At 42.0% G+C, this 16,540-nt stretch overlaps 1 protein-coding gene across 7 annotated transcripts in view; it reads left to right on the forward strand.

Moving 5' to 3' along the window:
- The first annotated feature begins 12,663 nt into the window (after positions 1-12,663).
- The window catches only part of asap2a (ArfGAP with SH3 domain, ankyrin repeat and PH domain 2a), a 111,709-nt gene continuing 107,832 nt past the window's right edge, over positions 12,664-16,540 (forward strand). For all 7 annotated transcript variants that reach the window (XM_045723375.1, XM_045723376.1, XM_045723380.1 and 4 more), the window contains exon 1: positions 12,664-13,196. In XM_045723375.1, coding sequence (XP_045579331.1) covers positions 13,071-13,196 — 126 coding nt within the window. In that variant the 5' untranslated portion in view covers positions 12,664-13,070. The remainder of the gene's footprint in view (positions 13,197-16,540) is intronic.

Raw genomic sequence — 16,540 nt, forward strand, 5'->3', positions numbered from 1 at the left:
GTTAAGCTAACAAACCAGACAGACCCCCCCCCCACACACACACACACACACACACACACACACACACACTCATTCTCACTGTCTATGATCCTAGTTTGTAGACCAATGAGCTGAAGCTGAGAAACCCACAGATCAGTGGTATGTGTTTTGTTTCGTCATGAGGGAATAGCCTCCATACAGATGCACTTCGGATAAAAAGGGCAACAGCTGCCTTCAAGATGGCCAAGAATGCTTTAAGGCTGACTTAAGACTTAAGTCAAGAGGGACACTTCTTCCTATGAACAATTGAGTGATTTTGTAGCCAAATGTGTTGTAGCCTATGTATTGCGATGTTATAATGTCTGACCAATTTGGACAAACACCTTTTCACCCATTGAACATATGGCTTCCCCAGTACAAGCAGAATACCGAATACTGAACACCCTGTAATGCACAGTATCACCTGTGTAAGCTCAATTCAAACAGCTTGGAACATCATTCCATCCTGTATATTCTCATCATTGTGGAAGTGAGCCAGACTGGCACAGCATGATTGGCATCCCTATGCCCATATTACTGTAATATTACTGTAATCACACGACATGGCATCTGAATCTGTTTCCCATGTACTCCACCAAGGAGGTACAAACATATTTTAGTTGTCCATGACATCAGTGACGTTCTAAGTAAATATATGCCTCAGTTGCTAGGGGTTACCACTGAACGCACACCTGCTTTGCATACGTACAGGCCCACGGAGGCCAACTGCAGAATGAGTGGAGGAGAGCGGTGAGGATTGGGGGAGGAAGAAGAGGGAGGAATTCTTAATATTGTGGCCAGTAACTCAGCAGATTATGGGCGGGTTCCTCTGCTCAGGCGTTGCTGACGGCTCACAACACCTGGATAGGTATTTCTGTATCAGTTAACCACATCATATGTTACAGCAATCTGTCAGTCGATGACAAGGCATGCAACCATTGGTTGACGCATGCCATGTCTGAGCAGGGGAACGCAACCTATTTCAGTGTGTGTGTGTGTGTGTGTGTTTGTGTGTGTGTGTGTGTGTGTGTGTGTGTGTGTGTACACGAGAAAGAGTTCCTATCTCAGTGTGAGTTTGTCCAAATCTCAGAGTTCGTGAGTGTGAAAATCCACATTCCCAGTATGTCAGAGGGAGAGGTTACTAAATTATTTAGCCATCGGGGTCTATCTATCAGGTTCACTGCAGGTCTGAGAGAAGTGTAACAGTAGAATGCAGAGTCTATCGCCTCTAGACTACATAAAACCTCTCTCATGTCATTATCAGGTAGGACGAGGGTGGGCATACTTTGATGTACTGTATATTGACTTAATAAAACATGCTGAATTGTATTAGTGTTGAGGTGTCAACAGGAATATATAAAAGTACTAGGGTACAATTGGGATTCCTGTTTAAACGCAGACGTGTTCTGAATATAAATAGTTAATTTGTACAAGGAGATATTATTTTTCAACAACCCATCTCACATTTTCTCATTCAAATCTTCTGGGCAGATCTGGGTGTAAAGTATTTTTGACTCGTTTAAGTGTTAATTTATTAATATAGAAACCCACTGGATTCCATCTTGTTTCTTCTCCCAGATGCCAACATCTGCTTCTAAATACCCTTTATGTGCTACAGGCCTTTCATAATGTCACGACTTCCGCCGAAGTTGGTGCCTCTCCTTGTTCGGGCGGCGTTCGGCGGTCGACGTCACCGGCTTTCTAGCCTCCACCGATCTACATTTCTTTTTCCAATTGTTTTGTCTGTATTGTTCACACCTGGTTCCCATTACGTTTTAATTATTTCCCTATTTAACCCTCTGGAGCCATCATGGTTTTGTGCGTGTTTATTGTTGTCAGTTGTCTCGTTTATGTGATTCTGGATTTTCGTTCTCCTTGTTGGAAGATTGATTTTGAGTAAAGTTACTATGAGTACTCATCTCTGAGTCCTGCGCCTGACTCCGCCTTACCCACATCACCTAGACTCTGACACGTAATCACAATTAAACACAAATTAAAAGATGTCTTCATGACATAGCCACCTCACACACATTCATTATTACTGCCCATTCTGTTGTTGTTTTGTATGGTTCTATCTTGAAAACACTGGCTGCCAATTATATCCTGCAACACAGAGAGACACACAGAGACCAGGTTCTTTGAATTGGCATCACCATGGCAACATCCCCCAAGCTCCACAACACAAACCTTCATCAATGCCGCATTGTGTCTTTTTAAACACCCCACCCAGGGGCCTAGAGTTTGAGTGTGTGGTGAGAGAGGAGAGTCCAGCGAGAGCTTTAAAGGCCAGAGAAGTACATGTACGAGTGATGACTGGCTTTTAGTAAGCTCCTACTCAGATCCTCATCTCTACAATAGATAGACACTGACGCACCGCCTGGGATCAACAGCCCTGACAACGACAGTCTGAGGGCCTTTACAGAGTGTGTGTTGGTGGGGTACTGTGTGTGTGTGTGTGTGTGTGTGTGTGTGTGAGAGAGAGCTTCTTGCATTTAAGAAGCTATTGCCGGTCACTGAATCACAAACAAAACCGATACTGAGCGTTTACAATTCAAGCGTACAATACAGTATTTTTGTCTCCTGACTTGCCAAATAATCCAATAATAGACCTGACCCTAATTCTACTATTACTGTAAGGCAAGAATTCCCAAATACATTCCTTCATTCGCTGTGAATTACATCTGTTACACAGCGCCTCCACTGACCCTAAAATGAAGGACAGGGTCATTCAGCTCGCATTCCTTATATAGTAAAGAAAAAGTGAAAAAGAGAGTGAGGAAAAAAGAAAAGAGGGGTTTCCAGGCCAACCCGGCCTCTCCAGGGAAACTTTTTTTTTTTAGGGATGAGACAGGAAGTGTCTTTGTGTTGGACACAAATGTCGGCCAGAGGTCACTCACTGTACCAGGTCTCAGAATAGAACAGGACTATGCCACAGAGATGGACACATTCATTTTGCGTCTGTCTGCAACTCCTCATGTCTGAAAATCATGATACAGTTTGACAATTTGCTCTTCCCCCATCATCCATCCTTCACCCTCCAATTTTCCACTAACAATGTCTGCGTACACTGAGTGTACAAAACATTAAGAGCACCTTTCCGTGACATAGACTGACCAGGTGAATCCAGGGGAAAGCTATGATCCCTTATTGATGTCAGCTGTTAAATCCACTTCAATCAGTGTAGATGAAGGGGAGGAGGAGACAGGATTTTTAAGCCTTGAGACATGGATTGTGTATGTGTGCCATTCAGAGGGTGAAAGGTCAAAACAAAAGATTTAAGTGCCTTTGAACGGGGTATGGTAGTTTGAGTGTGTCAAGAACTGCAACCCTGCTGAGTTTTTCACACTCAGCTGTTTCCCATGTGCATGAAGAATGGTCCACCTCCCAAAGGACATCCAGCCAACTTGACACAACTGTGGGAAGCATTGGAGTCAACATGGGCCAGCATCCCTGTGGAACACTTTCGACACCTTGTAGAGTCCATACCCCAACTAATTAAGGCTGTTCTGAGGGCAAAATGGGGTACAACTCAATAAGGTGTTCCTAATGTTTTGTACACTCTGTATTTCTACTGAGCAAGCACTGTCTGGTCACTCTAATAGTCCTTTCATCTCCAGGGTATTTCTTCTTCAGGAGGAGCACAATGCAATCATTAGATAGGCTATTTTGTCTGACCTGCGGTAGCCAATTAGGTCTCTCATCTGGGCGACGGCGTCCAATCAATGAGGTCCCAGATTCCATTGAGGCCACTCTGGCTGTTTAAGAGATGAAAACACGCTGTGTCCAAATATCGATTCCAACGTAACTCTATGAAATAATAGATGGCAAATATAGTCTGCTTGCCTAGTAATATAGAGTGTAGTATCAGCTTTGGTATTGGGACTCAGTGTGTTGAGCTCATTGTGGCGTTTGACAACCAGAGGAAGGAGAGAAGATACCACACACTACAAATCAGCCCCTCACTTTCTCAGGCTAGAGACAGAGCTGTGATTTTCCCACACCAACAGCACATTTGAAAAGAGATTGTTTAAATGCATACACCACCATCTATTTTTGGGAAGGAAAAATGAACCCCTTTAAGCTCTTTGTTTGTTAGGGGCCTGCGGTAGGCAGAAGGGAGGGACAGTCAGCATTCACTTTCCTTGAGCCTGACCTCGTCTCCCCCCTCGCTGTCTGTCTGTCTGTCTGTCTCTCTGTCTCTCTGTCTCTCTGTCTCTCTGTCTCTCTGTCTCTCTGTCTCTCTCCCTCCTTCTTCCATCCCTCTCTCCCTCTTTCACCCTAGAAATGGCCCTGTTAATTCAAGAACAAAACAAATGCCTGTATGTCACAGGAGGCTGCTGAGGGGAGGACGGCTCATACTAATGGCTGGAATGGAGTAAATGGAGTGGCATCAAACACATGGAAACCAGGTGTTTGAAGTGTTCGATAGCATTCCATTTACACCCGTCCCAGCTTTTACTAAGAGCCCATCCTCCCCAATTAAGGAACAACAACCGCCTGTGCTGTAATCTCACTTTTCCCGGAAGCCATTCCTCTCCTCGCCACAAAATAAAAGTCCCCAACTAAATAACAAAATGTGTGTTTGGCTGGGTAGCCCAGGACTGTTAATGAAAGTCTGCAGTTAGTTAAACATATCAGGATAAAAATGACAGCGTAATACTTTTTTTTAATTCAAGGTGACTTACAATGGGATCAATATTCCAATAATACTGTGGCTTATCATACTGGATCTTCCTTATCTTGTCTCCTTGTGTGTTACCCCTTTAATTAATGCTATATAGCCAGATAAAGCACAGGGTTGGTAGTGCAGGCTGCTGTGTTTTGTTGCTATATCTAGTGGGTGCTAAAATACCACTCTTTTTCACTTTTGTCTTTAATACATTGGCATATTTCAGATAGTATCTAATATCTATGGAAATACCTATGGTATTCTGCAAAACATTTTCTCCAATGTTGAGAGGGCTACTAAATCGAATCTTCTCATTCTCCAAGAGGGAGGTGCCAACCTTGTCACACATTATCAATCATTGAGCACATGCTTTTTCGTGACTAACACATCCATAGAGGCAATCATATTTTTCCATCAACGTTCCCGAGCGTAAGGGCTTTCCATTACCCACACCCTGAACCCCCCTCACTCTAAAATATCTGACTGAACTCACACGTTTACGTCTATGATATCTCCACTGAGGATTCTACTAACACGTTCAGTTCATATGCTGGGTTAGCATCCTGGGGAAAATGTAGCGGTGGGAGGATTGTTCCTAAAGGCTATTTGAAGCATTACCCAGCAGGACCACCACTGTCCTCTGACTCAAATGAATGAACAACGTGCCCCAGAGATACACGTTCATCTTTCACATCCATCCATCTCAGCGGATCCCTTCTTTTATACACCAATTCAAATGCATCCCAGTTCGAATCAATCTGCCTTCCATTGCTTTGGTAGTGGGGCTTTCTGGGAATTTCTCTGTGACAGGTTGCAACTTAGGGAGTTCACAGAACTGTCAGTGTTCTGATACGGGTTTATAGTTCTTAAGCTGATTCAGTCCAAGCTTACAAAGCAATCTGCTCACAAACGGTTACTCAGGATTACACTCAATTAAGGTGAATGGAGTCAGCAGCCATGGTTGTAGCCCGATAGTCCTCCCCAAAGTCTTATCCATTTCTACAATTGGCTGCATGTCAGCCAGCTAAGAGCATATTGAAAGGTCTGCCCCTCTAGGACCCATGATGTACTTCTACTGTGGTACAGCATATGCTCAAACTGGATTTGATATTGAGAGTGGGATGGAGCCATGTCCTGTTTTGCATTCTTTGCTATATGAGCAGACTAGAATGTTCTGGCACAATGTCTGTATGTCACCACTGCCTGTCTTCTCTGATATATGACATTTGCCACTCCCAGTGAGTAAAAGCAACCCCCATCCAAATGACAACAAGTGGACTTAGAGTGTATATGGGGAGACAGCGGAGGTACTGTACCTTCCAGCTCCCTCCGCCTCCCTTTATTAATCTCATGAAGATAGTGGTCTCGCTGTCATGAATATTGAGTTGCAGCTTATGAAATGCAACATTGCAATGAAAGATTGGTTTCCAAAGTGTTTCCATGCGAGACAAAAAGTGTGTGAATCTTCAAACAATAATTTACAAAATGTCCATATATGTGTAAATGACTTGTCATTTGTGTTTTACAACCATAAAGGAACAGCAACTCATGGTTCAGAGGCATACGCAAAGTTATATGAGCCCTTTGAAGTTTCATAATTCTGTGTATTATACTATCAGCATTTCAGATGACCAAATTGTCACGTCCTGACCATAGTAAGTTGATATTTTCTATGGTAGAGTAGGTCAGGGCGTGACAGGGGGTGTTTGTCTATGTTTTGTATTTCTATGTTCAGTTTCTAGTTTTGTATTTCTATGTTGGTGTTGTTTGGTATGATCTCCAATTAGAGGCAGCTGGTCGTCATTGTCTCTAATTGGAGGTCATATTTAAGCTGATGTTTGTCCCACCTGTTTTTGTGGGTGATTATATTTGTGAGTAGTGTTTGTTTCTCCTCTGCGTCACGGTTTGTTGTTTTGTAAATTTCAGTTATTTAATGAATTGCATAGTTTCACGGATTAAATAAATATGTGGAACGAAACACACGCTCCACTTTGGTCCGCTCCTTTTGACAGCCGTGACACATCTATTGCTGAAATACTACTAGTATAACAAATATACTACTAGTATACTACAGAGTATACAAAACATTAAGAACCAGGTGAAAGGTGACATCCAAGTGAAAGCTATGATCCCTTATTGATGTCACTTGTTAAATCCACTTCAATCAGTGCAGATGAGGGGGAGGAGACAGGTTAAAGAAGGATTTTTAAGCCTTGAGACAATTGAGACATGGATTGTGTATGTGTGCCATTCAGAGTGTCAATGGGGAAAAACAAAAGATTGAAGTGCCTTTGAACGGGATATGGTAGTAGGTGCCAGGCGCACCCGTTTGTGTCACGAACTGCAATGCAGCTGGGGGTTTCAAATCAAATCAAATTGTATTGGTCGCATACACATATTTAGCAGATGTTATTGCAGGTGTGGCGAAATGCGTGTGTTCTTAGCTCCAACAGCGCAGTAACATCGAACAACACACAACAATACATACGATATTAGGAAGGTGTTTCTAATGTTTTGTATACCCGGGGTATATCACTATACCGAATGTGTTACTGAGCTGCATTGTGTAGTGTGCTGTAGCTCACGAACAGATGTTAGTTAGTTGATTGCATTCCAGGGTTGTGAGTGAGAGGATTCCCTGGGTGGGGGTTAGGAGGACCCACGATGTACTTCTACTGTGGTACAGCATAGGAGGGGATGAAGTGTGGGGGTGGGGTATGTAACTAGGAGACAAAGAGATAATGAGGAGGTTTGACATGTTCCCCTGTCAGAGAATAGTAAAGGACTGAGGCACCCTATATGCCTGGGCTTGTGAGAACGAATCCTCTGGGAAATCATAATGAGTATACCATTTAGACATTACCCCAGAATGATGTCATTGGGAGTCTATTGCACACTTCCTGATGTTCAGGTCTTAAAGGTGGCTTTCAACAATGTGGTTTTAAGAAGTAAATCAATTAAGTCATCCAATGGCTTGATGTCCTTGACGTTTTCAAGGTTAAGTGAGACTGAGAGTAGTCAGTCAGAAGCTTTCAGTTTTCCACACACAAGTGCACAGAATTAGGCTTAGAGCAGCGTTTCCAAAAATCTGTCCTCGGGATGCACGTTTTGGTTTTTGCCCTAACACTACACAGCTTATTCAAAGGATCAAAGCTTGATGATTAGTTGATTATGTCAATCAAATGTGTAGTGCTTAGGCAAAAACCAAAACATGCACCCCTTGGGGTCGTGAGGACCGAGTTTGGGAAACCCTGGTCTAGAGATTAAAATGGATAAAGCTGTCTAATAAAAGTTTATCAAGTCACTTCACAGTTTAGAAGTGGTAAAAATCGAAGATAATTTTTACCACACACAAATGACATCATCGATCATAACATGCAACAAACTGAGTCCTCAGGAATTGTAATTCGCTTTTGAGAGAGTGCAAGAAACAATTCATATATTTTACCTGCAAACTGAATTACTATTGATTAGGCAAGCTGTAATCAAAGGTGACCTATGCCCTAATTGACATTAAGCAGTTAATCCCACATTGAGTTGAAGAAAGCAAAGCAGTCAGCGTCAGAGCAATGTGACAAACAGGCAGAGATAATACCTGACCAGAGATGTTGTAACCTTTTAACAACCACACATTTGATAGGGGACACATTTAAATCCAGCTTGAGGATTGTGGATCTTTATTAACTCTTACTACAAAATACATCATCAATCAATGTTTATTCACTTATAGCCACAGTTAGTGTAATAACAATATTGACAATGATAACAAGAGGTATGGGGATTCATAAGTCAATTCTGAGTATGAAGATGCAAGCTGATCTGTTGAAGAAGCTAGCAGGAAAAAGTGAAAGGTGCTAAGTGTTTGATAATGATGACCCGAAGACATCACATTTGAGGCACCGCCATCTGTGAGTTATTAATAAAGAGCTCACTATCAAACCAGCCTGCTTATACCTCTGTCTTCTCTCTGCAAGGCGTTCGCACCACAGAGTGACTTTGTGGAGGGAAAGTAAGAGAAAGTAGCTTTGGGTTAAAAATAGGTTTCCTCTAAGATTACAGGGGTTTTCAGAATAGCATTTTTCCTTTTTTTTTCAGGAACTACCCCCCCTCTTCTGTTTCCCTCAGTATAGTTCCATTGTCCTATGACCTTGAAGAGACAGAGAGCTCATTCAATTCATGCATACATTTTGTCCATTTGTCCAGCAAGCATTGCTTTAGCCTGCCAACAAAACAACATATTTAATCTATCGAAAGGCCAACACAATTGTCTGTCAGGCTCTTTCAGAGTAGCCAGGCATTCTTATTTATTGTGGCAATCATACCTTCTTCATGTTGGTGCAGTAGTGATCATGTTCAAAATGAGAGCACATACTGTAATGTTATATTCTTTATATGTAATATCAACTTGTTAACATTCTATTTGAAAGTGGAATATGATTGTGTGGTTCTTTTACCTGTTAGTTACACAATCCTGGGTATGAATGAAGCCCTGACAGTGGAATGAGGAAAAAGTGACATTACAACCATCTAGATCATTGCTTTGGCATGATGTTAGTTTCCCATAACAAGGAAGTGCCAAGTCAATAAAACTACATCGGATGTGTGGGCTTTCTCTGACCAGAATCGAAGACAGAGTGTACCAGAACCCTACCCTGTGGGTCTGCCTTTTCAATTTAGGACCCAATGGTATCATAAACATTCTTGCCAAGAAACCTTTAATACAGAATGACGTCTGCTTTTGGTTACTGTTCTGTGAGTCTGCAGCTGTCCTGGATCCTAGATTCTGTGTAAGAAATACTCTATACTGTATACATGTCACGACTTCCGCCGAAGTCGGCTCCTCTCCTTGTTCGGCGGTCCATGTCACCGGCTTTCTAACCATCGCCGCTCCATTTTTTCATTGTTCCATTTGTTTTGTCTTGTTCCCTGCACAACTGGTTTACATTCCCTAATCACACTGCATGTATTTATTCCTCTGTTCCCCCCCATGTCTTTGTGTGAAATTGTTTTTGTTACGTGTTTCGTGTTACGCACCAGGCTGGTCTTTCCCCTGTATTCCGTGGTATTTCACGAAGGATGTTTTAATTGTTAAACATTTGCTTATTTTTGTGACTGTTTCGCGCCTTGCACTTTTTACCTGGCTGGAGGTTTTGACGCAGTGGCGTCTGTCTGTTTTATTGCCTCTGCCTCAATAAAGTGTGCACCTGTTCACAACTCTCTGCTCTCCTGCACCTGACTCTCCACCAGTAGCGCACAACCTTGACAATACATGTGAATGATGTATCTCTACACTGCAGCAGGATGTCATGTTACAGCTATGTCACTATTCCTCACCTTATTTTGAAATAAGAAAGCAGTTTGGCATACACTATGATGTCAAATGAAATGCAGAATCAAGGGATTGTTGAATGTGTGTTCAGAGCACATTTGAAATTCATATTTCAAAGAAACTCTCGTCCAGCAGTGCCAATACCTTTGTCATACATGGATATCTGCTAGAGCAAACAGAGTTGGCTTTCCGATTTGATATTCAGAGCGCCCGTTGTTTTGATTCACCTCGGATCCATACTGAAGATGCCCACCGACTAATAAACAAGCTTGTGTTAGGTTTATTAGGCAGACTGGCAGCTTCTGACTTGGAAGCTCTTCATGTGCTTTGGCAAAAACTTGGCAGTGAAAGACAACAACAAAACATTGAGGCTTCACAATATTGACACTGGTTTTCATCCAAGACTATATACATGATATGTTGGCTAGAAGAAAAACTTGCCCTGTAGCTTCATTTTCAAACTTTCGATGGGTCTACACAGGGACTGAAAGTAATCTAGGTCCCAGAGTTTCCCGGTGAGGTGATGTGGTCAAGAAAACTCTTGGCCTATACAGAGCAGAGTGAATGAGGATCCTTCCGACCATATCTCAGAGCGTGACTATGTGTAACAATATGAAAGCATGTTAATAATCAAGGGGGGAGTGTGGCTACCTTTGGCCTCAGTGCTGTAACTCTGGGTAGCAGATGTTCATTGGGATTGTGCTGAACTCAGCCCAGTGTCGTGATTTTAAAGGCTGCCCTGGGTTCCAGCCTGCCGCTGGGTCTCTATTTATAAACGGTGGCGGTCCCGCCGAGGTTGAATGAAACAGGGAACGTCAGCAGATTCTTCATCACAAAGCCCAGGAAAAACACAAGCGTTAGGGAGCTGAGGGAACTACAGTGTTGGAGAGACTATTCAAAACACCTCAATGTATAATGATGGAGCTGCTTTTTTAATACTCAGCTATGTTTGTGGTAGAATATGAAACTTTCATGTCTATTTCTGGGTTGTTTCTCATACAAAACTTGTCATTGTTTTCTCCCATGAGAATATTCTGCTCACTGTTTCATGGCAGTGCTAATGCGACTAGTTATAATTGGTGTATGCTTTTCTTGTGGCGATAATAGTCCTCTTCTAATTATCATTTTAATTAGTATTTTGGTGTAACGCTAGCATCGACATAGTAGAAACTCCTTGTCAGTGTTACATTAGTAAATGTATGTTTCTTGCACTGATTCCAATACTCGGCTTCCCTCCATAACCAAAGGTGGACACAAAGAGGAAGCGGGGAACATGATGAGGAAGTGAACTGGAAGTGATCATTGTGTCATAGGAACCTTAGGTAAAGCCTTGAGGTCTGCCTGTCTGTGTCTGCCTATCTCTCTTTCCTTCTCTCTGCATCTCTCTCAATCCTTCTACCTACCTATCTCTTTCTCTCTTGCTCTTGGTGAATTATGCCTACTGAAATGACAGAAATAGTCCATCAGGATCAGGGCTGACATTACAAAGTTGAAGTCAACCTGCTCTCCGGAGCCCTACAAGGAATGAAGCAACAGTGTTATCATACATTCTGATACACATTCTACAATAAAATAATAATGAAACGAGAGGGGAATAGACATCTTTTTGAGAGGACTATTTTCTCATGACAGACAGGCAATAATCTAGAGAACGACATGAATATGAATAACTGACAGAAGCTGCCGTGACGGATCCCATGCATGACAACCAGTTCTACACAGCACAACACAGCCACCTGCTCATGTGAAGAAAAGGGTTTCAAATGCAAGTCTCCAAAGGATTGTTTGATATAGCATTGTGAAAAGGAGGCTCTTGTGATAAAGACTCAAATATGCATTTTCTGCATTCAACACTGTATTCAAACAGATCATGATTTCCACAAACATACAAAGTACGTATCTACACTGAACAAAAATATGTAAAGTGTTCCATGTTTCACGAGTTGAAATAAAAGAGCGTGCAATTGGAATGCTGACTGCAGGAATGTCCACCAGAGCTGTTGCCAGAGAATTGAATGTTAATTTCTTTACCATATGTCTCCTCCAACTTCGTTTTTGAGAATTTGGCAGTACGTCCAACCAGCTGATTGCACCCAACTCATCGGAATCCACACCCAGTTGACTACTTTAAAATGGTGGATGCTCTCAATGGCAATGTCCATGCTAATATGGATTATACCCACGATGAGTGTTCTCTCTCTATGAACCTCTTTTGCAAATGCAAATGCCCCATAAAATAATTTGTGCTTTGTAAGTCAAGCTGATGCTAATAATTATTTGCTTTCCACAAGCTTTCATTTTATAGCCTTTTAAAGATATTGAATTACGTTCAGTTGAGCAACTGAGTAGGTATCTCCTTTTCCAAACAATAAGTTCACTTTTTAATTGTAATTTAATGTGTATGAATTAAGATATGATTTAGTTTCATCTTACAATGAATGGAAACATAATAATGAACAGATTGAGTGCTATTTCAATACTTCAGTCAGTTTTAATCCATTTGAAAAAACCTTTCTCAGAATGCCACTGTAACGATGACTGAGACCACTCCTTCCTTCGACTCTGATTGGGTCACATTCACCAGCTGGTGTTCCATTGGATAGTGCACATCCATTGAATCCCTCCTTCTTCACCTTTGTCAATTTCTGCACTTTCATTGAAACGTCTTGTTGTTTCCCAGGCTAGGAAATAAGTTCACAGGCTTTATTTGAGCTTTGGAAGACAGAGGGCACCACCAGAAGAGAAAAGCCTAGAAGTTCTTTTTTTTTTTTTTTGGATTTCCCTGGAAGTCGAGTGGGACCCGCCAAATTGACGGGGAAGTATACATTTTAGAGCAGTGAGCCATCGAATCGAAAAGGCTGCAGTAGCAACCGAGGTAGAAGCGTGCAACATTGTTGCAGTGAGGCTGTGACTGCGCGGACGAGGGGAATAGCACACTGCAATGCTAAACAGGAGAGCATTTTATCAGACTTTTCTACTGTGAACTTTTCTCAAATTCGAATTAAACCCCTGGTGTTTAACAGGAAGACGATATATTTTCGAAAAGGATAAAGCATGCCGGACCAAATTACAGTGTCGGAGTTCGTGGTGGAGACAAATGAAGATTATAAAGCGCCGACGGCTTCAAACTTCACCACCAGAATGTCCCACTGTAGGAATACCGTGAGTGCTTTGGAGGAGGTGAGTGGTGAGGTGAATTCTGAAAGCGGAGGCTACTTTCAAGGTCCGCGTCGCAGGACACGACAAAAGGTTATAGCTAACGCATAACTTAGACCCAGTTGTAGTTTTCGCAGGTCGGTTCTGAACGTACCCTGAGGTAATTGACAAGATGCTGTCATCGCAGTAGGCTATTTTATTCATGGTTGGGCGTTTTCATCAAGCAGGCTACTAGCTCCGTTTGTCCCGCATTGCTCTCACACAGAGGAAAGTGGAAACGTATCTTCTCCAATTAGGCTACTAATCGTCATTGATTTTTTTTTTTTACGCAGCTTCTCTATTGTTGCTATTGTGTGCATAATAGAATAAAAGCCAAAGAGTTATTGGATTATAGACCTGCGTAATGGGAATTCGCCTCTTTTGTTTACTTGGAGACTAACCTCCTTTAGCCGTTCGTTTACAATCAACGAGTTCAAAACGAAACGCTTGGCCCTAATGATACATTAACTTCAAATAATAACCCGTTTCCCAGGGAAACATGGACAGCACAGTGGAAAGTTATATCACGCAAACAATGGCTCTGCATTTTGTTTTTCATGTCTATTGAGGAATAGAAGAGCTTTGCAATAAATGTGGCACCTGTCTCTCAAATTAAGTATTTATGTTAGGCTACGCCCGAAATACTGTTTTTACTCTGGTTTATTAGATGGGTAAGCTTCATCAAACTTGCAGGTCGTTATCAGAAGGGACACTTGTGCTTTGTTCTATGAAAACCTACCAACACCACCCATCTCTATGCAGCCAACAGAGCTCTGAGCCTCGCCCTGTCAAATGATATAAATAGCATTTCCCACATGGGAAGCTTCGCACCACAGACTGCGTATGCTCCACTTCCACATATTACTAATCACATAGCCATTGTTCAAAAGGCAACAACAGCTAATGTCAGCCATTTCTGAAGTTATATAACAAGTGACCAGCATTTGAGACCAGCAACATTTTTGAAATATGCCTGCTCCATTCTTGGTTGTGCATGAGGAGACCCACCTAAGCCCTTGATCATCTCCCTAAATCTGCTGTATTGCCATTGTTTGCATGAAAGGTGTGCTGCTAAGCTTCCTCCTTGTAAGTAAGAATTTCACGGTAACCTCTACACCTGTTGTATTTGGCGCATGTCACAAATAAAATTTGATTGGATTATCATGCATGTATTGTTTTTTAATTGAACCTTTTATTTAACTAGGCAAGTCGGTTACGAACAAATTCTTATTTACAATGACGGCCTACACCGGCCAAACCTGGACGACGCTGGGCCAATTGTGCGCTGCCCTATGGGACTCCCAATCACTTCCGGTTGTGATACAGCCTGGATGTAAAGATGTACACTGAACAAAAATATAAACGCAACATGTGAAGTGTTGGTGCCATGTTTCATGAGCTGAAATAAAAGATCACAGAAATGTTCCATAAGCACAAAAAACTTATTTTTCTCAAATGTTGGGCACACCAGCCTAGGACGTCCACATCTGGCTTCTTCACCTGCTGGATTGTCTGAGGGGGGAGAAGGGGGTGTGCTGAGGAGTATTTCTGTCTGTAATAAAGCCCTTTTGTGGGGAAAAAAACGAATTCTGGTTGGCTGGGCCTGGCTCCCAAGTGGCCCTCCCAGGCTCAGCCCCTGCCCAGTCATGTGAAATCCATCGATTTAGGGCCTAATGAATTTATTTCAATTGACTGGTTTTCTTATATGAACTGTAATGCAGAAAACGCTTTGAAATTGTTGTCTTTATATACACGTGTTCAGTAAAGTAGTTACTTCGGGGAAGAAATGCTGCAGGAGGGACAATGGGTTCACGCCAAGCAAAGTTAGTCAGTTTGTCCTCAATACATACGGACAGTATCTTCTTTCAGTGGTACAAAGTTTTCTCTCTCTTAGATGTTAACTGACTTGAGGGAATAATACAGCTGCACATCAAGCCTCAAGCTTTGAAGGCATGTCATCAGAATAACATCCTGGCATCGGAGTTGAGGCTTTGATTCCAGGCAACCTCAGACATTCTCTACACACCTGTACTAGAGAGCTATAAACTTGTGCTTCTGGAGGTGTGAAGGAGGCAGGCAGCTGTTTAAAGCTGACAGGTGATTAACCTTTTCTACAGAAATCTGAAGGTGTAAATGGTTAGATTACATTTGGTGTTGAGTGGTTATGGCCTAGCAGGGCCAGGAGTTTTTCCGATCCGACATGTTATATAGCCTATAGGTAACTGTTCAGCGCTGTCTGTGGTGGTTGTGTAGATGTTTCTTGCAGCCTGCTCTGGCCTAAAACCTTCAGTGTCTCTCAACAGTATCTTGGAGAGTGTCTCTGTGTGGAAACAGATTATTTTAATACATTTTTTTTTTACATTGACCTTTCCTCACTGTAGCAGGGAAAACACAAGTGCAATTGTTGTAAGGGCATGTTTTGTCTCAACTGAGGACAGGCACAACACAACCTTTTTAAAGGATGCAAAATAGGGACTAAGCGACGAAGTATGCGAAGATGAAACCAGAATTTAGATGCACTATTGTAAAGTGGTTGTTCCACTGGATATCATAAGGTGAATGCACCAATTTGTAAGTCGCTCTGGATAAGAGCGTCTGCTAAATGACTTAAATGTAAAAGTAATCAGAAATGCACTCAAAAGGTGCCTTGGCCCGCAGCAGTGCTTTTGAACACGACAGTGTCATTTCTACAGATTTTCCTTCTTACTGCTCTAGTAACGTTATTAATGCGCTATGAACAAATGCAAATCGCATTTGATGAATCCAGTTGATTTAAGCAGGTGAAAGGTCAAGGGTTTTTATTCTTGTTTTGTGTGTGGGGAAGTAGGCCTAATATGAATTGTCATGTCTATCAATGGACACCACCACGGGGCACTGTCAATCAGAGAAGCAACTTCCTATTAAATGAGGTAAATAGACAACAAAGAAAGACCCAAGTGCTTTTTGGTTCTCTATTCCTCACCTCCTTGTTGATGACTAAACAATAAAGACCCAATTGTTTTATGTTCTTTACAAACAAGTATTTACACATGACCAATAGGCTACATCCCTGTTTGAGTGCACGAAGGATCTCTGATAGGGCTGTTTTGGATTCCCAAGCAGTGTGCTGATTCTGTGACTATAAAGAATTGTGGCTTGCTATAAAAGTGCTAGTGTCTCCATTTTTTATTTATTTTTTGTCCTTGAAAGTTGAGGACTGTGTGAAGGTAGCGGGAGCTGAACACATCTAGCCGACTCAAGTCTGTATTTCAGCAATGAAAAATGTTGACTGTGCAGCAGATGTTTCGCGATATGTAGAATAACCGTTGTCATTCCCGTTTTTAGAATTG

This window comes from Salmo salar, chromosome ssa09 (assembly GCF_905237065.1).
Source record: "Salmo salar chromosome ssa09, Ssal_v3.1, whole genome shotgun sequence".
Taxonomy (NCBI): domain Eukaryota; kingdom Metazoa; phylum Chordata; class Actinopteri; order Salmoniformes; family Salmonidae; genus Salmo; species Salmo salar.